Source organism: Pseudophryne corroboree, chromosome 5 (assembly GCF_028390025.1).
Source record: "Pseudophryne corroboree isolate aPseCor3 chromosome 5, aPseCor3.hap2, whole genome shotgun sequence".
NCBI lineage: Eukaryota > Metazoa > Chordata > Amphibia > Anura > Myobatrachidae > Pseudophryne > Pseudophryne corroboree.
Window position 1 is genome coordinate 268,360,406 of NC_086448.1, and position 25,937 is coordinate 268,386,342.

Below are 25,937 nucleotides of genomic sequence, written 5' to 3' on the forward strand. Positions count from 1 at the left end.
GAAAGATTAGGTACTATCTGGTGTGCACTGGCTCCTCCCTCTATGCCCCTCCTCCAGACCTCAGTTAAGGAAACTGTGCCCGGAAGAGCTGACATTACAAGGAAAGGATTTGGAATCCAGGGTAAGACTCATACCAGCCACACCAATCACACCGTACAACTCGTGATAACTATACCCAGTTAACAGTATGAACAAAAAACTGAGCCTCATTCAAAAGATGGCTCATAACAAAAACCCTTAAGTTAAGCAATAACTATATACACGTATTGCAGAGAGTCCGCACTTGGGACGGGCACCCAGCATCCACTACGGACTACGAGAAATAGAATTACCGGTGAGTAAATTCTTATTTTCTCTGACGTCCTAGTGGATGCTGGGAACTCCGTAAGGACCATGGGGATTATACCAAAGCTCCCAAACGGGCGGGAGAGTGCGGATGACTCTGCAGCACCGAGTGAGCAAACTCAAGGTCCTCCTCAGCCAGGGTATCAAACTTGTAGAATTTTGCAAATGTGTTTGAACCCGACCAAGTAGCAGCTCGGCAAAGTTGTAAAGCTGAGAACCCTCGGGCAGCCGCCTAAGAAGACCCAACTTCCTTGTGGAATGGGCTTTTACGGATTTAGGATGCGGCAATCCAGCCGCAGAATGTGCCAGCTGAATCGTGCTACAGATCCAGCGAGCAATAGTCTGCTTTGAAGCAGGAGTGCCCAGCTTGTTGGGTGCATGCAGGATAAATAGCGAGTCAGTTTTTCTGACTCTAGCCGTCCTGGAAACATAAAGTTTCAGGGCCCGGACTACATCCAGCAACATGGAATCCTCCAAGTCCCGATTAGCCAAAGGCACCACGATAGGTTGGTTCAAATGAAACGCTGATACCACCTTTGGGAGAAATTGGGGACGAGTCCTCAATTCTGCCCTGTCCATATGGAAGATCAGATATGGGCTTTTACATGACAAAGCCGCCAATTCTGACACACGCCTAGCTGAAGCTAAGGCCAACAGCATAACCACCTTCCACGTGAGATACTTAAGCTCCACGGTCTTAAGTGGTTCAAACCAGTGGGATTTCAGGAAATCCAACACAACGTTAAGATCCCAAGGTGCCACTGGAGGCACAAAAGGTGGCTGGATATGCAGCACTCCCTTAACAAACGTCTGAACTTCAGGCAGTGAAGCCAGTTCTTTTTGAAAGAAAATAGATGGGGCCGAAATCTGGACCTTTATGGACCCCAATTTTAGGCCCATAGTCACCCCTGACTGTAGGAAGTGCAGAAATCGACCCAGCTGGAATTCCTCTGTTGGGGCCTTCCTGGCCTCGCACCAAGCAACATATTTCCGCCATATGCGTTGATAGTGTTTTGCTGTCACATCCTTCCTCGCTTTTATCAGCGTAGGAATAACTTCATCTGGAATGCCCTTTTCCGTTAGGATCCGGCGTTCAACCGCCATGCCGTCAAACGCAGCCGCGGTAAGTCTTGGAACAGACAGGGCCCCTGCTGTAGCAGGTCCTTTCGAAGAGGTAGAGGCCATGGGTCCTCTGAGATCATTTCTTGTAGTTCTGGGTACCAAGTTCTTCTTGGCCAGTCCGGAACGATGAGTATAGTTCTTACTCCTCTCTTTCTTATTATCCTCAGTACCTTGGGTATGAGAGGAAGAGGAGGGAACACATAAACCGACTGGTACACCCACGGTGTCACTAGTGCGTCCACAGCTATCGCCTGAGGGTCCCCTGACCTGGCGCAATATCTTTTTAGCTTTTTGTTGAGGCGGGACGCCATCATGTCCACCTGTGGCTGTTCCCAACGATTTACAATCAGCGTGAAGACTTCTGAATGAAGTCCCCACTCTCCCGGGTGGAGGTCGTGCCTGCTGAGGAAGTCTGCTTCCCAGTTGTCCACTCCCGGAATGAACACTGCTGACAGTGCTAGGACGTGATTCTCCGCCCACCGAAGAATCCTTGTGGCTTTTGCCATCGCCATCCTGCTTCTTGTGCCGCCCTGGCGGTTTACATGGGCGACCGCCGTGATGTTGTCTGACTGAATCAGCACCGGTTGGTTTTGAAGCAGGGGCTCCGCTTGACTCAGGGCGTTGTAAATGGCCCTTAGTTCCAGTATATTTATGTGTAGGGAAGTCTCCTGACTTGACCACTGTCCTTGGAAGTTCCTTCCTTGAGTGACTGCCCCCCATCCTCGGAGGCTTGCATCCGTGGTCACCAGGACCCAGTCCTGTATGCCGAATCTGCGGCCCTCGAGGAGATGAGCACTCTGCAGCCACCACAGCAGAGACACCCTGGCCCTCGGGGACAGGGTGATCAACCGATGCATCTGAAGATGCGATCCGGACCATTTGTCTAACAGATCCCATTGAAAGATCCTTGCATGGAATCTGCCGAAGGGAATTGCTTCGTAAGACGCCACCATCTTTCCCAGGACTCGCGTGCACTGATGCACCGACACCTGTTTTGGTTTCAGGAGGTCCCTGACCAGAGATGACAATTCCTGGGCCTTCTCCCCGGGGAGAAACACCTTCTTCTGTTCTGTGTCCAGAATCATGCCCAAGAACAGCAGACGCGTCGCAGGAATCAACTGCGACTTCGGGATATTCAGAATCCAGCTGTGCTGTTGCAATACTTCCCGAGATAGTGCTACGCTGACTAACAACTGCTCCTTGGACCTCGCCTTTATAAGGAGATCGTCCAAGTACGGGATAATTATAACTCCCTTCTTTCGAAGGAGTATCATCATTTCGGCCATTACCTTGGTAAATACTCTCGGTGCCGTGGACAGACCAAACGGCAACGTCTGGAATTGGTAATGACAGTCCTGTACCACAAACCTGAGGTACTCCTGGTGAGGTGGGTAAATTGGGACATGTAGGTAAGCATCCTTGATGTCCAGCGACACCATAAAATCCCCCTCTTCCAGGCTTGCAATAACCGCCCTGAGCGATTCCATTTTGAACTTGAACTTCCTTATATAAGTGTTCAAGGATTTCAAATTTAGAATGGGTCTCACCGAACCGTCTGGTTTCGGTACCACAAACATTGTGGAATAGTAACCCCGTCCCTGTTGAAGGAGGGGAACCTTGATTATCACCTGCTGGAGTTACAGCTTGTGAATAGCCGCCAGTACTATCTCCCTTTCCCTGGGAGCAGCTGGCAAGGCTGATTTGAGGTAACGGCGAGGGGGAGTCGCCTCGAACTCCAGCTTGTATCCCTGAGATACAACTTGCACAACCCAGAGATCCACCTGTGAGCGAACCCACTGGTTGCTGAAGTTTCGGAGACGCGCCCCCACCGCACCTGGCTCCACCTGTGGAGCCCCAGCGTCATGCGGAGGACTTAGTGGAAGTAGGGGAGGATTATTGTTCCTGGGAACTGGCTGTCTGATGCAGCTTCTTTCCTCTACCCCTGCCTCTGGGCAGAAAGGATGCGCCTCTGACCCGCTTGCCTTTCTGAGGCCGAAAGGACTGTACTTGATAATACGGTGCTTTCTTAGGCTGTGAGGGAACCTGAGGTAAAAAAGTCGACTTCCCAGCTGTTGCTGTGGATACGAGGTCCGAGAGACCGTCCCCAAACAATTCCTCACCCTTATAAGGCAAAACCTCCATGTGCCTTTTAGAATCAGCATCACCTGTCCACTGCCGAGTCCATAATACTCTCCTGGCAGAAATGGACATTGCATTAATTCTAGATGCCAGCCGGCAAATGTCCCTCTGTGCATCCCTCATATATAAGACTACGTCCTTTATATGCTCCATGGTTAGCAAAATAGTATCCCTGTCGAGGGAATCAATGTTGTCTGACAGGGTATCAGACCATGCTGCTGCAGCACTACACATCCATGCTGAAGCAATTGCAGGTCTCAGTATAGTACCTGAGTGTGTATATACAGACTTCAGGATAGCCTCCTGCTTTCTATCTGCAGGCTCCTTTAGGGCGGCCGTATTCTGAGACGGCAGTGCCACCTTTTTTGATAAGCGTGTGAGCGCCTTGTCCACCCTAGGGGATGTTTCCCAACGTAACCTGTCCGTTGCCAGGAAAGGGTACGCCATCAGTAACCTCTTAGAAATCACTAGTTTCTTATCAGGGGAACACCACGCTTCTTCACACAATTAATTTAACTCATCAGATGGGGGAAAAGTCACTGGCAGCTTTTTCTCCCCAAACATAATACCCTTTTTGGTGGTAACCGGGTTAATGTCAGAAATGTGCAATACATTTTTCATTGCATTAATCATGCATCGGATGGCCCTTGTGGACTGTACATTTGTCTCATCCTCATCTACACTGGAGTCAGACTCCGTGTCGACATCTGTGTCTGCCATCTGAGCTAGCGGGCGTTTATGAGCCCCTGATGGCCTCTGAGACGCCTGGGCAGGAGCGGGCTGAGATGCCGGCTGTCCTAAGGCTGCTGCGTCATCAAACCTTTTATGTAAGGAGTTGACACTGTCGGTTAATACCTTCCACATATCCATCCACTCCGGTGTCGGCCCCGTCGGGGGCGACACCACACTTATCTGCTCCTGCTCTGCCTCCACGTAACTCTCCTCATCAAACATGTCGACACAGCCGTACCGACACACGGCACACACACAGGGAATGCTCTGACTGAGGACAGGACCCCACAAAAGTCCTTTGGGGAGACAGAGAGAGAGTATGCCAGCACACACCACAGCGCTATATAACACAGGGATTTACACTATACTGAGTGATTTTTCCCAATAGCTGCTTATTATCACAATTGCGCCTAAATTTATGTGCCCCCCCTCTCTTTTTTACCCTTGTTGTATGGATACTGCAGGGGAGAGCCTGGGGAGCGTCCTTCCAGCGGAGCTGTGAAGAGAAAATGGCGCTGGTGTGCTGAGGAAGAAGGCCCCGCCCCCTCAGCGGCGGGCTTCTCCCGCGTTTTGTATAATATTAATGGCGGGGTTTTTTGCACATATACAGTTTTATAAACTGTATTATGTGCAGTTTTGTGCCAAAAGGTAATCTAATTGCTGCCCAGGGCGCCCCCCAGCGCCCTGCACCCAACAGTGACCGGAGTGTGTGGTGTGCTGTGGGAGCAATGGCGCACAGCTGCAGTGCTGTGCGCTACCTTAATGAAGACCGGAGTCTTCAGCCGCCGATTTCGTCGCTTCTTCTGTCTTCTGGCTCTGTAAGGGGGACGGCGGCGCGGCTCCGGGAACGGACGATCGAGGACGGGCCCTGTGTTCGAACCCTCTGGAGCTAATGGTGTCCAGTAGCCTTTGAAGCACAAGCTAGCTGCAAGCAGGTAGGTTTGCTTCTCTCCCCTCAGTCCCTCGTAGCAGTGAGTCTGTTGCCAGCAGATCTCACTGAAAATAAAAAACCTAACAAATACTTTCTTTCTAGCAAGCTCAGGAGAGCCCACTAGGAGCACCCAGCTCTGGCCGGGCACAGATTCTAACTGAGGTCTGGAGGAGGGGCATAGAGGGAGGAGCCAGTGCACACCAGATAGTACCTAATCTTTCTTTTAGAGTGCCCAGTCTCCTTCGGAGCCCGTCTATTCCCCATGGTCCTTACGGAGTTCCCAGCATCCACTAGGACGTCAGAGAAAATATTTATCCAATCTGTCATTATTCATTATGCAGAATTTAGGGTGTGGATTATGGGCCTAATTCAGACCTGGTTGCAAGCAGGCATTTTCTGCACTGCTGCAACCAGGTAGTCACCGTCTACAGGGGAAGGGTGCAACCGGATGTGCAGAGAGCTGCACAAACAAAAGTTTGCGCAGTCTCTGCACAGCTCAGGACTTACTCAGACGCTGCGACAATCCGGACCGATGCTGACGTCAGAGACCCTCCTTCAGAACAGCTGGGCATGCTTGTGTTCTCCCGGACACTCCTTAAAAATGTTCAGTTGCCACCCACAAACGGCTTCTTCCTGTCAATCTTCTTGCGATCGCCGGTGCGATTGCTTTTTTCGCAAAATCCGTCACTGTCCGGCGATGCCCGGCACCGGTGGCCGATGCACCTGCGCATTGTGGTGCATACGCACGCGCAGTTCTGACCCGATCGCACCGCTGCAAAAAAAAGCTAGCGTGCAACCGGGTCTGAATGACCCCCTTTGTTCAGTGCATAACACAGTTATTTTGCTAAATGATTTGGTCCTCAGCTGATGTGCGTGCAGAGAGATCTCTTCTACACACACAGCAATATTATGTGCGGAGCCCAAGTTCGCCCGATGTGAGGGATGCCGGCCGAACTCAGATGTTTTTTTTAAAGGGGCAATAATTTACAAGGCAAAACCATGCCTTTTAAATGACTGACCCTTTAAGAAAAAGCCCATGTTTGGCCGGCATCCCACACATCGAGTGAACTCGGACTCCATTGCATCCCACCATATATGTTATATGTTGTTGCTATACAAACAGAATACCTGACATCAGTCCCAAAAGTCACAGGACGGTTCCCAGTTTGGTGGCCAGAGGGGTCTACCAGAAAGAGGATTTGAGGGGTTTCGGAAGCACTGTAGCACTGTGCAATTTGTAGTCTAGTTGGGTCTATGGGCAGCGAAAATACATTTCTAACCACTACAGGTTGAGTCTCCCATAACTGAAAATCTGAGCCACAATGTTTTCAGCGTGACTGACATAGTGACACCATTGCTTTCTGATGGTTCAATATACACAAACTTTATTTTATGCACAAAATGATTACAAATATTGCATAAAACTACCTTCAGGCTATGTGTAAGGTGCATATGAGACATAAAGGCATTTCCTATTTAGATTAGGGTCCCATCTACGAGATAATTTATTATGGTATGCAAATATTCCACAATATGGAATCTGAAATCCAAAACACTTCTGGTACCAAGCATTTCAGATATAAGAGACTCGACCTGTATATAATTTTTGTGCATGGAGTTCACATAGAAATGTGACATTTTTATTATTCTATGTTCTTTTTTAGTCATGCACATGCACATATTGGACTACGTACACATGGAGATCAATTTAATTGAATATATAGTGAGACTCCGTGCCTCCCAAAGATGCGTAGATAATGTAGGGCGTACTAACGCATTCTGCTACAATCCAGACCCTTACATTATATTTCAGTGGTAACTGGGACAGGATGGAGGGGGGTTTGCAGTGGGGAAGGTAACAGTGAATGTACAATATAGTTTGCACTCAACTGCAACTCGTCAACTACACAAACTGTGATCCATCTCTTGAAATCATGGTCATAAGCTGCAGACTGCTTCACAAAGCAAGCATAAGCTGCAGACTCCCGAGAAATGACCTAAACACTAACTGGAAGCTAATGGAAATAACTTTCCTCTGAGACTGTAACAAAGCACTTCCAAGGTTGTAAAAGCAATTTCCATAATTAAGCATTTCTTTCTCTCTCTCTCTATTTGTCTTTTCACACAGGGATGTTGTTCTCTTACCTGTTTCTGCTTCAGAGCTTCCATGGATTCAAATTCCAGCTTGGCTAATTTTATCTGGATGTCATATGGTTTGTCAGGAATCACAAATGCCAAAATAAACTTCAGAGCTAGTAGAGCGTGCTGTAAAAATAATAAAGCACAATAAAAGCTTAGTGTTAGGTGCTGGGTAAAGAATAAATAAAAGGTAAAGTACGGTAAGACAGGAAAGGGATAAAGCAGACCTATAAGCAGGCCACTAGGCATTTCTTCTGGTACCCCTGTTGGTCGGCCCTGGAAACACTTAGAATAAAAGGGTTCAAGATAAATGGGTTTAGGTGAGTATAATTTTATTTTCAGGTACACCCCGTGGATTCTACTTGGACAAGTGGACCGAACGTCGTGTCAACATAGGTAAGTATGTATGTGTCGGCATGTATGTAATAAAGTTGTACTTTCAAGGTGTGCGTGTCCTGTTTTTATTTGGGTATTTTTTTTGCAGTAGAACTACAGGTACCAGCGCGCCCCCCCCCCCCCCCCCCGCATGCTGGTACTTGTGGTTCTCCAAGTACCAGCTTGCAGGGGAGGCTTGCTGGGACTTGTAGTTCTTCTGAAAAAAACAATATTCTTTCATTTTCAACAAGGCTATCAGCCCCCCATCCGCAGCCCTTGGATGGGGGGGGGGACAGCCTCGGGCTTCACCCCTGGCCCTCGGGTGGCTGGGGGGGGACCCCATGATTTAAGGGGTCCCCACTCCTCCAGGGTACCCCAGCCAGGGGTGACTAGTTGGGTATTTAATGCCACGGCCGCAGGTAGCGGTATAAAAGTGTCCCCCGGCTGTGGCATTAACTCTCCAGCTAGTGGAGCCCGGTGCTGGTACAAAAAATACGGGGGACCCCTACGCTTTTTGTCCCCCGTATTTTTTGCACCAGGACCAGGTGCAGAGCCTGGTGCTGGTTGTAAAAATACGGGGGATCCCCTGTCATTTCCCCCCCCGTATTTTTGCAACCAGGACCGGCTCAAAGAGCCCGAGGCTGGTTATGCTTAGGAGGGGGGACACCACGCATTTTTTCCCCATGTTTTTTAACCATTTCTGCGCCGTCGGAAAAGTCGAATCCAGGACGCACTTATCTGTCAATTCCTCCGTTTTTCGACAGCGGGACTGTCGAATCCGTTTTGTATTGAATATGTCGAATTCCGGCACCCCCCGGCCGGAATTCGACTGTCGATTTGTGTCGAATTTAAAAACGGTCGAATTCCAGACGGCATTCGACCGCAATTGCATATACCCCTATATCAGTGGTTCTCACACTGTGTGCCGTGGCACCCTGGGTTGCCCCGGAACACTTGCAGGGTGTCTTGGATTGGTGGTCCAGGACCAATTCAAATTATTTATGGTCAATGTAACAGACAAAACTAGTGCTTGTGGCTGTCAATCATAAAATATGTGGACAAACATAAGCAAATCTTATTCCTCGCCACACAACTGAACCTTCGAATGACAGATGAAAGCAATTTACTTAATTTAATATTTCTCTCTAAATGTCTCAATAAGAAACTTTTAGCCTAGGGGTGCCATGAAAAAAATGATGATGCTCTAGGGTGCCATGATTTAAAAAAAATTTGGGAACCTCTGCTCTATATTATGCTGTAGAGATCATTTTTATAGGCACCTACTCTCCTGAGATGTTGAGAAGACTCCAGAATAAGGTGGGAGGTCTGCCAGGCTCCCGAGACAGAGGGCAATTCTCCTGAGAGTGCATGCAGGGTGGTGGTGGAGAGATCATGGTTTGAACTGTGTCATCAAGCCCGATGTACTTCAACAAATATCCACTAATGCTCATGCGCGGTATTTACAGCCCTACCACTCGGTTGCCACAAATCACTATATCAAGCTGTTCTGAACCTTGCTTCGGTGTCTCTGGAAGCAGGCATGAAAGTAGACAAGCATGCTCTAGCCTCCCCAGTGAAGCTCACAATCGTATATCTCTACCAAGGAAACACACAGAGGAGCTAATTCTGAGTCAGACAGAGGGGGATATCCAATTAGCCCCGGTAATTTACCAGGGCTAATTGTCCCGCCGGGGGCTAGCTAATTAGCCCCAATAAACCGCAGCACGCACCGGCTTATTTGGGATTTTTTTTCCACCTGCCTCCGGCAGGCGAAGCAGCATCCCCAGAAGCAGACCCGTTTTCATCCGAAAACGGGGCTGTTTCACACGAAAACACACACTGAACGTGTGTGTTTTCAGGAGAAGGTTTTTTGTTGTTGTTGTTTTTTTACATGCGATCCATCTGAATTGCCTGTAAAAAAAAAATTTACAAAAAAATCGGTGAAACATCGGTAAAAAGTCAGAAAAACGGCCGTTTTTCGGACCCGATGTATTACCGGGGATAATTGGATATCCCCCTGAGTCGCTCAGCTAAAGCCATGGACCTTAAGCCTGCAAACGGAGAGTCGCACCGCCCATTTATTTTATGCCATCCGCCGCAAAAGCCATAATTACTGTCTGGACTTGCACAAGCCCCTGCTACAGTAGGTGCAAGATATCTGTCAGAAATCTTACAACTTTAGATATACTTCAGTGAAACTCCCACAAGTAAGGAACGTTCAACATTGCCGCCTCCCAATTTTCTTGCAAGACAATGAACCTACTGGTATGTTTTTTTTGAAACTGGTGTACCCAAAAGAAACGTATGCAGACATTAGTACAACATACAGACTCAACAGAGATAACAGCATACTTGCCTACCTGACCCTTTCCATGAGGGAGAAAATGCTCTGTTCCTGGACTCTCCTGGTAATGTATGATTGCCATCACCTGTGGTGAAACACCTTTCTTATCAATTAATTAACTCACCACAGGTGATGGCAATCATACATTACCAGGAAAGTCCAGGAACAGAACATTTTCTCCCTCATGGAGAGGGTCAGGTAGGCAAGTATGGATAACAGTCAAATTGCAGGCAAATAACATACAAAAGCTTAAATGCATAATATATAAAGCCAACATTATATTTACATCCTGCTCTAGGAAATCTTATAGGTCATACTTCCTAATGCAACACCAGAAAGCAACGTACAACCGTTTCTACTCAATTTATAATGTGACTGGTCCAAAAGAGTTGGTTCCAAGCACCTATAATCCACCCTGTCTTTGTCTATGACTGAACTATTCAGATTGTAAACTTGCGAGCAGGGCCTTCCTACCTCTATGACTGTTTGTCGTTACCCAGTTATGTCTTACATTGTGTCCAGTTGTAAAGCGCAACTGAAAATGCTGCGTTATATAAGAAACTGTTGATAAATACATTTTTATGATGACTCCCTTTGATGGTCCCCTGTAGAGATGACATAGGTCAGCCACACGTATGGCTTGTGATGGTTTTAGCAAAACAAGCAGTTAGAGACTTGGCTGAGTGGAAACAGCTAGAGAGGTGATGCAGTGTGTGACCAAGCCTTGGCTGAGTGGAAACAGCTGGAGAGGTGATGCAGTGTGTGACCAAGCCTTGGCTGAGTGGAAACAGCTGGAGAGGTGATGCAGTGTGTGACCAAGCCTTGGCTGAGTGGAAACAGCTGGAGAGGTGATGCAGTGTGTGACCAAGCCTCCTCAGAATCCACACAGATAGTTCTAGCCTGGCTGTGGCATCTTTACAGTTCACCCTCTTTAAAACATATGACGATGGGTGCCTGAAGGTAAATACGATAGGCTTTCAGAAAATAAATGTCTGTCACTTTGATTAATGATGCAAAACGTCTTTCATTATACGGACATAACACATTTGTTTCAATGCTTTATTTTTATATAATTTCTTCTCTCACGTTTGTAACGTACGCATTATTTTATATTATTTCGAGAGGTCAGTATTGCTCTATGTAATCTGCACATTATCAATTATCAAACTGTAGATGCAGTGAGGCCTAAAATATCTAAACAAGCACCTGATACCTGCAAACAATATAGGCAGACACACTGAGACTTCAACTGATGCTACAATTCAGCCTATCACTTCACTAGGGAGGAGAGACACTTCGGGGGATATTCAATTGTATGAAAAGTCAGTTGGGTGTCTGATTTTTCCTGTCTAACAGATAGGAAAAAACAGACACCCAACTGACTTTTCAAACAATTGAATACCGCCCAAGATGACCAATATTCAATAATAATACTTCCCCAAACAGCCGGGCTGCTTTGGGGTGGCACATTATAATAATTTAGCACTTTCAAATTATTTTTTTTTTTTACTAATACAATACTTTTTAGCATTTTAATTAAACCTATGTAACACTCTATAACACACAGCTTTGTATTATCTCTTACTAACACCTTAGCCTGTTGCTAGTGTGCTACTCAGGGGTGGTTGGCCTTCGCTGGTTGGTGGGGTCCCGCACCCTGGACTAAAAACTTAGTGTTATGGACCCACCAGAGACGAGGTCACCTGGATGCTGGTTTGTGGAACAAAAAGTATGGCCAAGCACCTCGATTTTGCTCTATGTCAGATTGCAGTTTATTCTATTTATTCTGATTAACAGTGCTTGGTACTATATAGTGTACATTGGTATTATATTTTCTCTTTCTTTGTGGAACTACAAGTCTCAGCATGATAGCACCTCTCAGTATATTTGTAATTAGGGTGTACAGTCTAAGGTACGCCTCCCCCATATACTTCCCCAAACATAACTCCTGTTATTGGTAGGAAAGTACCAAGCTTCATGTCACAATGGCTTTCGTCAAGGGTGTAGCCAGAACTTTGAAGAACCCCTTCCTCTTCTAGAGAGACAGCTCTCTCCACAGCAGTTGTCAATTGTATGCCCCATAGTAGGGCCTAAGTTCATTTTATCAACTATAGTGGTGCTATAGTTAGTATTATGCCCAGGGCCACCATCAGGGGGGTGCTGGGGGCACAGCTGTCCCGGGCCCGTTCTCTCTGACAGAGAGGGCAGGGCACGGGATGCTCATGCAGCTGCCTGCCCGTCCGCCGCCATCCCCGCTGTTCTGCCGCTGTCCTCCGACTCTCCAGCAGCTCTGTATTGAAGACATCCCTCCCAAAATGCCCACCGCCACAGAGGAGACAGTTTTTCAAGATACTAGAGGAGCCCTCTAGTATCTTTAATAACTGTCTCCTCTGAGGCGGTGGCCATTTTGGGAGGGACGTTTTCAATACAGCTGCAGGAGGATGGAGGACAGCAGCAGAACAGCGGGGACGGAGGCGGACAGATGGCGACATGAGCATCCTGGGCCCTCCCAACAGCTGCAGCAATGGGGGAGAGAAGCAAGGAATCCCCTGACAATGAGCAGAACCCCTGCCCTGATAACTAACAGGTACTTGCATAATTATTGTGTGGCCATAATATGGTGTCAGAAGCATTATTGTGTGGGGCATAATATGGTGTCAGGGGCATTACTGTGGGGACTTAATATGGTGCAAGGAGCACAAAAATTGTGTTGCTCCGTGTCTGCATAGAAATGTTTGATTTTATTTAAATATATATTTTTATTTAACTTTTTTTTTCAAGGGCTGGGGGGGGGGGATTGGGGGGTGCGGTCTATTTTGGCAGTCCCAGGCCCCACAATTTCTGATGGCAGCCCCGATTATGCCCAATAGTAGTGTCTAGTCCACATTATACCACACAGTGCCCCAGTTCATATTATGTCAAACTGTAGTGTACCAAATCACCAATATACCGCATTATACTGACTCCAGTACTCATGCACAAAGTTTTCCCAGTTAACATTATGCCACACAGTGTTTAGCGAGAAATTCTTTATGACCAAGGTGCTATTTAGTCAGACCCCAGACATACCCCCTCCCCCTCAGGCTCTGGGCCCCATAGCAATAGCGCTACCTGCACCCACTATAGATCAGATACATGGCCTAAAATATCCTGATTTCAATTGGCAATGCTTATGCTGGGCATACATGCTACAATTATTTGGCCGATCCACCTAATATCAGCAGATTGGCCAGATAATTGAAGCGAGTATGTGGTCACCTGACCCAAAAATATCGATCTCCAGCATGTTCCTCCGATGCAATATTTTCAAGTGTCATGTTGCTGCATCGGGCAGTGTATGCCTTACCGCGGCCGACCAATGGACATACATTTCCCTGTTCCTTCATATGGAAAGGACCAGGGAAATGTCTCCTGCCCGGTAGTGGAGCGCTGATATCATGTGACATACATTGTGAGAGATCTTATAGTGTATGTCACGGATATCGGCAGGGTCAGATAAAATGCCTGTCGGTCTGACAGGCATTTAATCTGACCGTGTATGCCCGACATTAGATAGTATGAATTATGCATGATCAATATTCATGAGGTCCTCTCACCAAAACAAATTAACAGGCTTCAGTCGTATGTGTATTAGTTCACCCCACAAAATAGAGGTGACATCTTTCAGGGTTCCTATCACAACTGAGCTAAAAAAAAATGTCTCTTGTATTTGTAACAGCAAATCAGTAAACAACTGAGTATACACTGAGAAAATAGAACTAAATAATAAGCTTACTGGTAATTATCAAGGTTATGTAGTACCTAAAACCACCCAGCAGGGGCCAATAATTTATTTGAGTAATATGTATAATCCAGTGGTTCTCAAACTGCAATGAGGTGTACCTTGGATTGGTGGTCCAGGATCAATTCAAATTATTTATGGCCAATGTAATAGGTAAAACCAGTGCTGGTGGCTGCTAATCATAAATATGTAGACAAACAGAAGCAAAGCCTGTCCCCCACCACACACCTGAACCTAAGGATGACATATAAACACTATTTACTTCATTTAATATATCTTTCAAAATTTCTTAATAAGAAACTTTGGGGCCAGGAGTGCCATGTAAAAAAAAATCTGATACTCTAGGGCGCTGAGATTCAAAAAAGTTTGGGAACCACTGGTATAATCCAATGAGTTAGTAAGGAATAAGCAGAATGTGTGGGGAGGGGGAATGTGTTGATGGTTCTCTTGGTACCAAACTTATTTTATATTGAACATTTTCTGAAGAATGTGAAGAACATTTTGCTTTGAACTTAGATAATATAACAATTACTATACATTGCATTGAGTGGCCTATTAAGTAAAGCTGGGAAAGGCTCTGTTGCCTGCAGTTCTTTTTATAAAGCCATGCTGAAACAAAGCAGATACTGGAGAAGAATCTTTTGTGTGAAACATTCACTTTCAAGAACAATACCACCATGCAGCTATTACAAGCTTTCATTTGGGAGCTAGACTTTTATGTTGTAGAACAGTTTGTCTGTCGATTCCCGCAAAATTATCCCAGCTGAGGGATGGAGCATGCTATGCTATCTTGATATGTTCAGCTTGCTATACTGTCTCTCTCAGACAGGCTCCATCCTACCGAGGGCTGTCTCTAGACAACATGGCTCTCACTGCAAACAGTAAAAATACCCCCCCCCTCCTTACACCTTATTCTGCCCCATGCAATAGTGCCCTTTGCACCATAATATGCCCCACACAGTAATGCCCCTTGCAACATATTATTCCCCACACAGTAATGCCACTTGCACCATATTATGCCACAACACAGTAATGCCCATTGCACCATATTATTCCCCACACAGTATTGCCCCTTGCACCATATTATTCCCTGCACAGTAATGCCCCTTGCACCATATTACTCCCCACACAGTAATGCCCCTTACACCATATTATTCCCCCCACAGTAATGCCCCTTGCACCATATTATTCCCCACACAGTAATGCCCCTTACACCATATTATTCCCCCCACAGTAATGCCCCTTGCACCATATTATTCCCCACACAGTAATGCCCCTTGCACCATATTATGCCACACACAGTAATGCCCCTTGCACCATATTATTCCCCAAACAGTAATCCTCCTTGCACCATATTATTCCCCACACAGTAATGCCCATTGCACCATATTACTCCCCACACAGTAATGCCCCTTGCACCATATTACTCCCCACACAGTAATGCCCCTTACACTACACCATATTATTCCCCAAACAGTAATGCCCCTTGCACCATATTATTCCCCAAACAGTAATGCTCCTTGCACCATATTATTCCCCACACAGTAATGCCCCTTGCACCATATTATTCCACACACAGTAATGCCCCTTACACCACACCATATTATTCCCCAAACAGTAATGCCCCTTGCACCATATTATTCCACACACAGTAATGCCCCTTACACCACACCATATTATTCCCCACACAGTAATGCCCCTTGCACCATATTATTCCCCGCACAGTAATGCCCCTTACACCACACCATATTATTCCCCAAACAGTAATGCCCCTTGCACCATATTATTCCCCACACAGTAATGCCCATTGCACCATATTATTCCCCACACAGTAATGCCCCTTGCACCATATTACTCCCCACACAGTAATGCCTCTTACACTACACCATATTATTCCCCAAACAGTAATGCCCCTTGCACCATATTATTCCCCACACAGTAATGCCCCTTACACCACACCATATTATTCCCCAAACAGTAATGCCCCTTGCACCATATTATTCCCCGCACAGTAATGCCCCTTACACCACACCATATTATTCCCCAAACAGTAATGCCCCTTGCACCATATTATTCCCCACACAGTAATGCCCCTTACACCACACCATATTATTCCCTAAACAGTAATGCCCCTTGCACCATATTATTCCCCACACAGTAATGCCCCTTACACCACACCATATTATTCCCCAAACTGTAATGCTCCTTGCACAATATTATTCCCCACACAGTAATGCCCCTTGCACCATATTATTCCCCAAACAGTAATAATGCCCCTTGCACCATATTATTCCCCACACAGTAATGCCCCTTGCACCATATTATTGGCCACACAGTAATACTTCTTACACCATATTATTCCCCACACAGTAGTACCTCTTGCACCATATTATTCCCCACACAGTAATACCTCTTGCACCATATTATTCCCCACACAGTAATGCCCCTTACAAATTATGTCACACAGTAAGGCAACACCAACTTTTAAACTACCTGCTCATTCTCAGGCGTTTCATGCTGCTTCCAATCGCAGTCACTTGGATCAACGCCACATCTTCCCCGTAGGTTAGCAGTCCAGGTACTTCTGCGTACCGTTGTTTGTGCCTTGCCTTTCCCTGTTACTAGAGGTATTACGGGTCCTCTAGAATCCACCACAACGGCCTCCTCTGATATGGCGCCCATTTTGGGAGGGACATTTTCAACAGTATTCTATCTGGACCCCAGACTACATGGAATACTGCCACGGAGACACTGGCCGATTGCGCTCCGTGCAATTGCACAGTCTGGGAGCCACACTATGGGGGAATTCAATTAGCCGTGATAAAGCATTACGGTAAAGCACGTTAACTTAACGCACCTATCACGCTATAATTCTGCTTATCACCAGTAAGCATGCTCCCGTTTATCTCACAATTCAATTAGAAAATTGTGAAATCGGCATTCGCAAGCTAATTCTTGCTTGTGTTGTAGGCGTTAGGTATAGGCCACAATGGGGAAATCTGCCTGTACCCCAAAAAAAGACAAATTAATCTAGTCTATTATTGTTCATAAAAAAATATTGGGGAGTCAAATCGTTGCTATATGCATTATTGTAAAACAATGAAAAAATTATAGAATGCAAGCATTTTTCTTCAAAATAAATGCTATACTTAAACTAGGGGTATATAAAAATGGGTGATAGCATCCCACCTGCAAGCCTAAAAACTTGGTCCCACTCATAAAGCACTTCCATATAACTGTCCTTTACCTTGTCCGCCAATTTCCTGCATTATGCATTTTTTTCACCCAAAATATTACGTCATTATTGGCCAGCTAAAAAATTTGTTTTAAACTTATAAGTGCCTAATTAGTCATTAAGGGAGGTGTCCCAGTGGTTCTGAATCAAGTCCTGACATTTTTACCTTAAAATAGGGATTTCCCCCAACTTTTCACCTGCTCAGGAGGTGGTGAAAAGAAATTCACGTTAAAACATATAGAGAAATTTAGCAACTACACTATTTATTGCTACTTCACATGTGGTTTAGTAAATCGGCGTTGCCGCCCGCAGTTGTTTCCTCTGCTTTTTTCAATATTATTTTCCAGTGAATGACACTCACAAATGCATAATGTGTATACATACCTCCCAACATTGGGAGAAAAGAAAGAGGGACACTAAGGCGCAAAAGGCGGCATGGCCTGTAAAAGGGGGGGTGGCGTCACGGGGGTGCAGCGATCGCGAGACACTCCCCTGTTGTCGTTACTAGGGGGGCTTGGCCAGCGCTCTGTGACCCTGTCCCTCCGTCTCTAGTGAATAGATGCTTTGCGCATAGCGTCTATTCACCACTACACTAGGCAGAGCAGTGACTGACAGGAGCCTCCCAACTGCGTCCCCCAACGTGGGACACTGCAGCCCGCGGGTGGGACAGCAGGATAGTCCCCAAAAAACGGGACTGTCCCGCGAAAATCAGGATAGTTGGGAGATAAGCGTATATGTGTTTAATTGAAGTTACAGTAATTGCTCATGTTAGTGAATACTAATGATGTCACAATGACTGTGTTTCTTGTATTTTTTTTCCGTTTCTGTAAATATTACACAACAACATTTTTTATAAAAAACCACTTGATTAAAAAAAACCTATGTAGAATTATTGCGAATAACGTTTTGCAAAGAACTGGATAGGTCAATTTTTGCAAGTCATGATAGAAGCCCGTTTTTCATGCGAAAAGGGGTTGTCGCGGCTTACTTAATTCCCCCCTATGTAGCAAAACACAAAAAAATTATTAAATAAAATAAAATCATTTGATTGGGTGATGAACCTGCTTTAATGGCAGCAAGCAAGAATCTTCTCCAGTGCTAAGTAGTGGGTCTTCTGCTGTTACAGAGCAGTCTTACACAAAATAACAGTTTCATGAGGTATTATTGGGAAAACTGGCTTTCTAACAAATTTCGTCTCCATTGCATCCTTTGAACTATGGAAGGAGATATAAATGGTCATATTAAAAGAAAATCTTTGTACTTACATCAACTTTTCTTATCGTTTTGATCTGAAAATTCTGTTCAATAGAATTCAGAATCTTTTGTGTTCATAGAAATGTCTCAGTGAATACCAGGACTTCAGATGGGACTTGCACACAAGCTTTAAGCTACCAATCGTCTCTGCATCTTTATTTACATCTTTACAGTAAGTATACAGATACAACACAACTAAACACATTTCACTAAGCCGATGACGTAACGTCACTCTTTGTGAACGAATCCTTGCTGGTTAATATTAAGATATGGACCGCTAAAAATGAAATGTAAAAAACAAAAAAAACAAAAAACAAAAAAAAAGGATTTATGTATTAGCATAGCAGACCACAAAGATTAATACCCCTTTCACATCGCACAAATAACCCTTTATCGATCCGGTATATTGCCAGGTCGACACGGGTCACTGTGCAATGTGAAAGGGGCCATGGAGAATTCCCGGGTCGCCTGACCCGGTAATTCAACCCGGGTTATAAGAAGGGTTATTCCCGGGTTGAATACCGGGTCAGTTGCAGTGTGAACAGGTTGCCGGGTCGATGCGACCCGGGGCCCGTTCAGTACATAGAGAGAGGCGGCACGGAGATGAGCTCATCTCCCAGCGCCGCCCCCGCTGCCAGCTCCGCCCCCTGCCGCTATGGCGACCAGCCGGGCATATTGCTGGGTCGGGAAGCCTGCTGTTAGGGTCCAATGCCGGATCCCACCCGGGATGGACCCGTTTCAAAATTCCCAGGTGGGATCAGGCATTGGAGATGTGAAAGGGGTATAAGTGACACAGTGGGGGGAAGGGAGGGGAGGCTATGGAGGCACTTGGGGATGTGCTGAGGAAACACAGGATGATGGGGCTGCGGGGGATGCTGAGAATCACGGGGTGGAGGATGGGGGTGCTAACAGACAGGGGGGGGGGGGTTAAGAGACACGGGAGAGAAGCTGATGGCTGGAAGATGAAGAGACACGGGGGATGAGAGATGGTGCTAGGGAGACAAAGGCGAGGATGAGGCTGCAGAGACACAGGCGAGAAAGAGGCAGCAGAGACACAGGCGAGAAAGAGGCTGCAGAGACACAGACGAGAAAGAGGCAGCAGAGACACAGGCAAGAAAGAGGCAGCAGAGACACAGGCGAGAATAACGCTGCAGAGACACAGGCTGAAATGAGTCTGCAGAGACACAGGCGAGAATGACACTGCAGAGACACAGGCTGAGATAAGGGTGCATAGAGACAGGCTGTGGCTGCAGAGACACAGGATGAGATGAGGCTGCAGAGACACAGGCTGAGATGAGGCTGCAGAGACACAGGCTAAGATGAGGCTGAAGAGACACAGGCTGAGATGAGGCTGCAGAGACACAGGCGAGAATTACACTGCAGAGACACAGGCAGAGATGAGGCTGCAAAGACACAGGCTGAGATGAGGCTGCAGAGACACAGGCTGAGATGAGGCTGCAGAGACACAGGCTGAGATGAGGCTGCAGAGACACAGGCTGGGGCTGCAGAGACACAGGCTGAGATGAGGCTGCAGAGACACAGGCGAGAATGACACTGCAGAGACACAGGTTGAGATGAGGCTGCAGAGACACAGGCTGAGATGAAGCTGCAGAGACAGGCTGAGATGAGGCTGCAGAGACACAGGCGAGAATGACACTGCAAAGACACAGGCTGAGATGAGGCTGCAGAGACACAGGCTGGGATGAGGCTGGAGAGACACAGGCTGAGATGAGGCTGCAGAGACACAGGCTGAGATGAGGCTGCAGAGACACAGGCGGGAATGAGGTTGCAGAGACACAGGTGAGGCTGAGGCTGCAGAGACACAGATGAGGATGAGACTGCAGACACAGATGAGGTTGCAGAAACATAGGTGAGGATGAAGCTGCAGAGATACAGGTGTGGATGAGGCTGCAGAGACACAGATGAGAATGAGGCTGCAAAGACACAGATGAGGATGAGGCTGCAGAGACACAGATAAGGATGAGGCTGTAGAGATACATATAAGGATGAGGCTGCAGAGACACAGGCGAGCAAGAGGCTGCACAGACACAGGTGAGAAAGAGGCTGCAGAGACGCAGGTGAGGATGAGGCTGGAGAGACACAGGGAGGCTGAGCCAACAGCAGACTGGCCTCTTTCTACTGCGGGGGGATGGGGGAACCCAAAAACATAAGTGCAGTGGGGCCCAAGATTTCTGTTGCCGGCCCTGCCATACAATATCTGTAATTTTATACAAGAGATGTTAGATTCATTGCATCGTACATCTAATACAGAAATATTTACAATCACAAAATAATGCATATTAGATTTCTGCCAAAGTGCATTGTTGCAGAGATGATCAGCAATAAATAAGAACGCAAATAAAAGAAGAGAAGGGCTGACATCATCCACCCACGCTCTGCTTGTTCTACTTCATTGCAGATGTTACTGGATAGACTGTCCAATAAATGCTGATAGTTGTTCTTTTAAGACTACAAATTACTTTTACCAGCTACCTTCTGGTTTATTAACAGACAGCATGCAACAATAATGCTCCATTGGAAAATATCAGACACTTAATTTTAAGGTAAGCACACTACGGATGTGTTCTACAGATGGAAAACCAGCATTGCACGCAACTTGAAAAGAAAAGTCCATGTGCAGTAAACTGCAGGGCGCAATATATACATAGTCACATAGCATACAAATGCACTGAGGATAGAGGGAAAGTTGTCAAGGATGTCTATAAGAATAAGTGCATATGTACATATACACACACACACAGAACGTAGCTACAGTATGTGAATTAGGTAAAAGTGGCGATCATCTAAGAACACACAATAAACTACTGTGCCTACTGTGGGGGACATTTACTAAGCAGTGATAAGAGCGGAGAAGTGAGCCAGTGGAGAAGTTGCCCACTGTAACCAATCAGCACTGAAGTAACATCTATAATTTGCATACTATAAAATGATACAGAGCTGCTGATTGGTTGATGGGGCAATTTCTCCACTGGCTTACTTCTCTGCTCTTATCACTGCTTAGTAAATTATCAATCCATCCATACATACTGTAGGTGGAAGCTTCCACTGAGAAACTTCATTCACTGTCCATATGATCTTTACAGTTCGGAAGAGAGCATTCATTTTCTTACATAAATAAAACTATTCCACCAAACACGGCCTAATATCACACCTATCTATCACCCATTAATTTAAAATGTAAATGTTTCTTTCAATGTGCTGCCTGCTTAACTCTGATTCCATTCATGGTTTCTATCAAAATTATAGCTGTCTCTGGAAAAACATCCCAACAGTTGCCAGTCTGGTAAAATACTGTCCAGGTTGGAACTCTAGCTGTAAGTCGTGAAAGAATATAGAAAACATTTTGCTACCTTTACTTATACACTGAGTGGCCAAATTATTGTGACCACTGGGGTAGGACTTTAATGGGCCACCTTTTGCCCTTGATATGGCTTGAAATCTTCTAGGTTTGGATTCTATTGCAGGCATGTTTTTGGGGGAATTTTAGTCCAAAATAACTCCATATGCATAACGATACCTCTGCCACCCTGTAGAGTTGTGACAACGCAAGAAGGATGTATGCTTCTGTGCTATTGTCCCAATCGACGTTCAAGTCTGTTAGATCGTGTTGCTTACCCGTTATTTCATGAGTGATACACTTCATTAGACTCTGCATACCTTCGCCTTTGCATTCATATACAGACTTGGGCATTCTGTGTCAGCACTATCTGCGGAATAGCTGCTTTACATAAAATTGCCTGGTGCTCATAATAATTTGGCCACCCAGGGCATGATACAAAGGTGGATGCTGGTCGTCTGCATTTGCTTCTATTGGAGGAGACGTGGGAACGATAATATGCAAATGTTAGTTTCAGTGTTCCCCTTGTGCACTGAGACGCCCACTTTTTGTGGCCCTACACGCAGTGACACTGCCCGTGGTTCTAGACATACAACCATCGGAGCACCATCGCGTCCGTCATCAATCTTTGCGCCTGAACATGGCCTCTGTTGTAGCAGCTGTGCTTCTCAGAATGTAAGCGCTCTCACTGGCACACCCACAACACGACAACAAGGTGTATTGTTCACTTTAGGCCACCCCCAGTCACTTAATATGAGCGCCGCTTTATATTTTCACCTGAGACCCGTCAAGAAGTGGCGGCTTATAAAAGCAGCTGCTGCATAAATATTACCCAAAGGCAGTGTGAGGATCCATCACCCTGATAGCTGACTACAATCTGCACTCCAATTCATAATTGCCCAGCAAAGTTGGAATTTAACGTCTATGATAATGCTTCAAACAGTCTTGTTTTGTTTGCCTGTCCATCTACTTGGTTTAGTCCCTCACAAATCTACCTTTTCCAACCCATTGATTACAACTTTATCCCTCATGGACAAACTCACAGGACTAAGCAGCTTGGCCGGTTATGGTGTGTCTCCAATAGCTGCCACAGCCAAGTAGTTCTATCATGAGAGCAGACACAACATACAGCAGGAAATACGACACGTATTTTACATCCTCATGTGTACAGTTTGCTGTTTATATCCTTACTTGCTGGCATTGCTGTACTCCAGCTGTCAATGTTTTTTTTTAAACTGCACAGCCACTGGTACATGCATGGGTAGTTTCTGAGTACCTACAAACCCCACCCAGATCTCCCACCCTCCACACACTAGCCACACAACAGGGAGGGGGCTGGGCCAAAATGACTAGCCCCTCTCCTCCATATATCCCTATAAATCGTAGTGTAACGCTGCGGGGTGGACGTGGACACATAATGATGTAGGATGTCCAACCATGCCCCCATATGCAACCTGCAGCTTCTGCTTCAAAAGTAAGTCTGTATATGGTAGTGTGTATATGTTTATGTGTATGTGTATGTATGTGTTAAATATGTTACATTTGTGTGTTAGATATCATATATGTGTATGTGCATGTTTACGATCTATAAATGTATATGTGTATCTCTAGAAAGTCTTAGATATGGTGCACTCCTTGGAAATGTAATTGGTTGGGTACCCGAAAATAATTATAAAAGTTCCTTTTAGGAATAGTTAATAGCATAAACCCACTGGTTTATTAAAGTTTACAACACCTTGGACCACACAGATCATTTCTCAGGTAAAAACAATTTACTTGAGAAAGAAACTGTGTGGTCCAAACGGGTGTGGTATGTAGGGTCGACCAGACTTAGATCGACAGTGTCTAGGTCGACCACTATTGGTCGACAGTAAGTAGGTTGACATGGTTTCTAGGACGACAGGGACCCTAGGTCGACATGTACTAGGTCAACATGGGTTTTTTCACTTTTTCTGGTGACGTTTTCTCCATACAGTGACCGGGAACCCCAATTAGTGCACCGTGTCCCCTCGCATGGCTCGCTTCGCCCAGGTTACCGTTCCCAATTGTAGTCCAAGTGGATCGTAAAGTATGAAAAAGTAAAAAAAAAAAGAAAAGAAAAAAAAAGTGAAAAACTCATGTTGACCTTTTGTCATGTCGACCTAGAGTCTCTGTCAACCTAGAAACCATGTCGACCAATAGTGGTTGACCTAGACATTGTCATCCTAAATGTGGTCGACCTAGAGACCGGATACCGGTCCCAACGTTGTAAACTTTAATAAACCAACTGGTCTATGCAATTGACTAGTGTGGTGTGCCGTTCATCAAAGAACATAACGTTCCTATACAGTATATATAAAACTGCTGTCACTGCAAATTCAGAATTAGCAAATCTTGCAGTGAGAGCAGAAAGTCCCCAGAGTAATATATAATAAGAATTTACTTACCGATAATTCTATTTCTCGGAGTCCGTAGTGGATGCTGGGGTTCCTGAAAGGACCATGGGGAATAGCGGCTCCGCAGGAGACAGGGCACAAAAGTAAAGCTTTCCGATCAGGTGGTGTGCACTGGCTCCTCCCCCTATGACCCTCCTCCAAGCCAGTTAGGTACTGTGCCCGGACGAGCGTACACAATAAGGGAGGAATTTTGAATCCCGGGTAAGACTCATACCAGCCACACCAATCACACCGTACAACTTGTGATCTAAACCCAGTTAACAGTATGATAAGAGCGGAGCCTCTGAAAAGATGGCTCACAACAATAATAACCCGATTTTTGTAACTATGTACAAGTATTGCAGATAATCCGCACTTGGGATGGGCGCCCAGCATCCACTACGGACTCCGAGAAATAGAATTATCGGTAAGTAAATTCTTATTTTCTCTATCGTCCTAGTGGATGCTGGGGTTCCAGAAAGGACCATGGGGATTATACCAAAGCTCCCAAACGGGCGGGAGAGTGCGGATGACTCTGCAGCACCGAATGAGAGAACTCCAGGTCCTCCTTAGCCAGGGTATCAAATTTGTAGAATTTAGCAAACGTGTTTGCCCCTGACCAAGTAGCTGCTCGGCAAAGTTGTAAAGCCGAGACCCCTCGGGCAGCCGCCCAAGATGAGCCCACCTTCCTTGTGGAATGGGCATTTACATATTTTGGCTGTGGCAGGCCTGCCACAGAATGTGCAAGCTGAATTGTATTACACATCCAACTAGCAATAGTCTGCTTAGAAGCAAGAGCACCCAGTTTGTTGGGTGCATACAGGATAACAGCAAGTCAGTTTTCCTGACTCCAGCCGTCCTGGAACATATTTTCAGGGCCCTGACAACATCTAGCAACTTGGAGTCCTCCAAGTCCCTAGTAGGTGCAAGGCACCACAATAAGCTGGTTCAGGTGAAACACTGACACCACCTTTAGGGAGAGAACTGGGGACGAGTCCGCAGCTCTGCCCTGTCCGAATGGACAAACAGATATGGGCTTTTTTGAGAATAAAACCACCAATTTGACACTCGCCTGGTCCAGGCCAGGGCCAAGAGCATGGTCACTTTTCATGTGAGATGCTTCAAATCCACAGATTTGACTGGTTTTAAACCAATGTGATTTGAGGAATCCCAGAACTACGTTGAGATCCCACAGTGCCACTGGAGGCACAAAAGGGGGTTGTATATGCAATACTCCCTTGACAAACTTCTGGACTTCAGGAACTGAAGCCAATTCTTTCTGGAAGAAAATCGACAGGGCCGAAATTTGAACCTTAATGGACCCCAATTTGAGGCCCATAGACACTCCTGTTTGCAGGAAATGCAGGAAACGACCGAGTTGAAATTTCTTTGTGGGGCCTTCCTGGCCTCACACCACGCAACATATTTTCGCCACATGTGATGATAATGTTGTGCGGTCACCTCCTTTCTGGCTTTGACCAGGGTAGGAATGACCTCTTCCGGAATGCCTTTTTCCCTTAGGATCCGGCTTTCCACCGCCATGCCGACAAACGCAGCTGCGGTAAGTCTTGGAACAGACATGGTACTTGCTGAAGCAAGTCCCTTCTTAGCGGCAGAGGCCATAAGACCTCTGTAAGCATCTCTTGAAGTTCCGGGTACCAAGTCCTTCTTGGCCAATCCGGAGCCATGAGTATAGTTCTTACTCCTCTACGTCTTATAATTCTCAGCACCTTAGGTATGAGAAGCAGAGGAGGGAACACATACACCG

General features: G+C 46.1%; 1 protein-coding gene across 2 annotated transcripts in view; it reads right to left on the reverse strand.

Annotated features, from left to right (window-relative positions):
• The window catches only part of ANO10 (anoctamin 10), a 565,272-nt gene that overhangs the window by 189,605 nt on the left and 349,730 nt on the right, over positions 1 to 25,937 (reverse strand). Inside the window, exon 12 of one of the 2 annotated variants that reach the window (XM_063922318.1) lies at positions 7,415 to 7,534. The exons of the other annotated variant lie outside the window; for it this stretch is intronic. Within the exon in view, the coding sequence (XP_063778388.1) occupies positions 7,415 to 7,534 (120 nt within the window). The remainder of the gene's footprint in view (positions 1 to 7,414; positions 7,535 to 25,937) is intronic. 2 annotated transcript variants of the gene reach the window in all.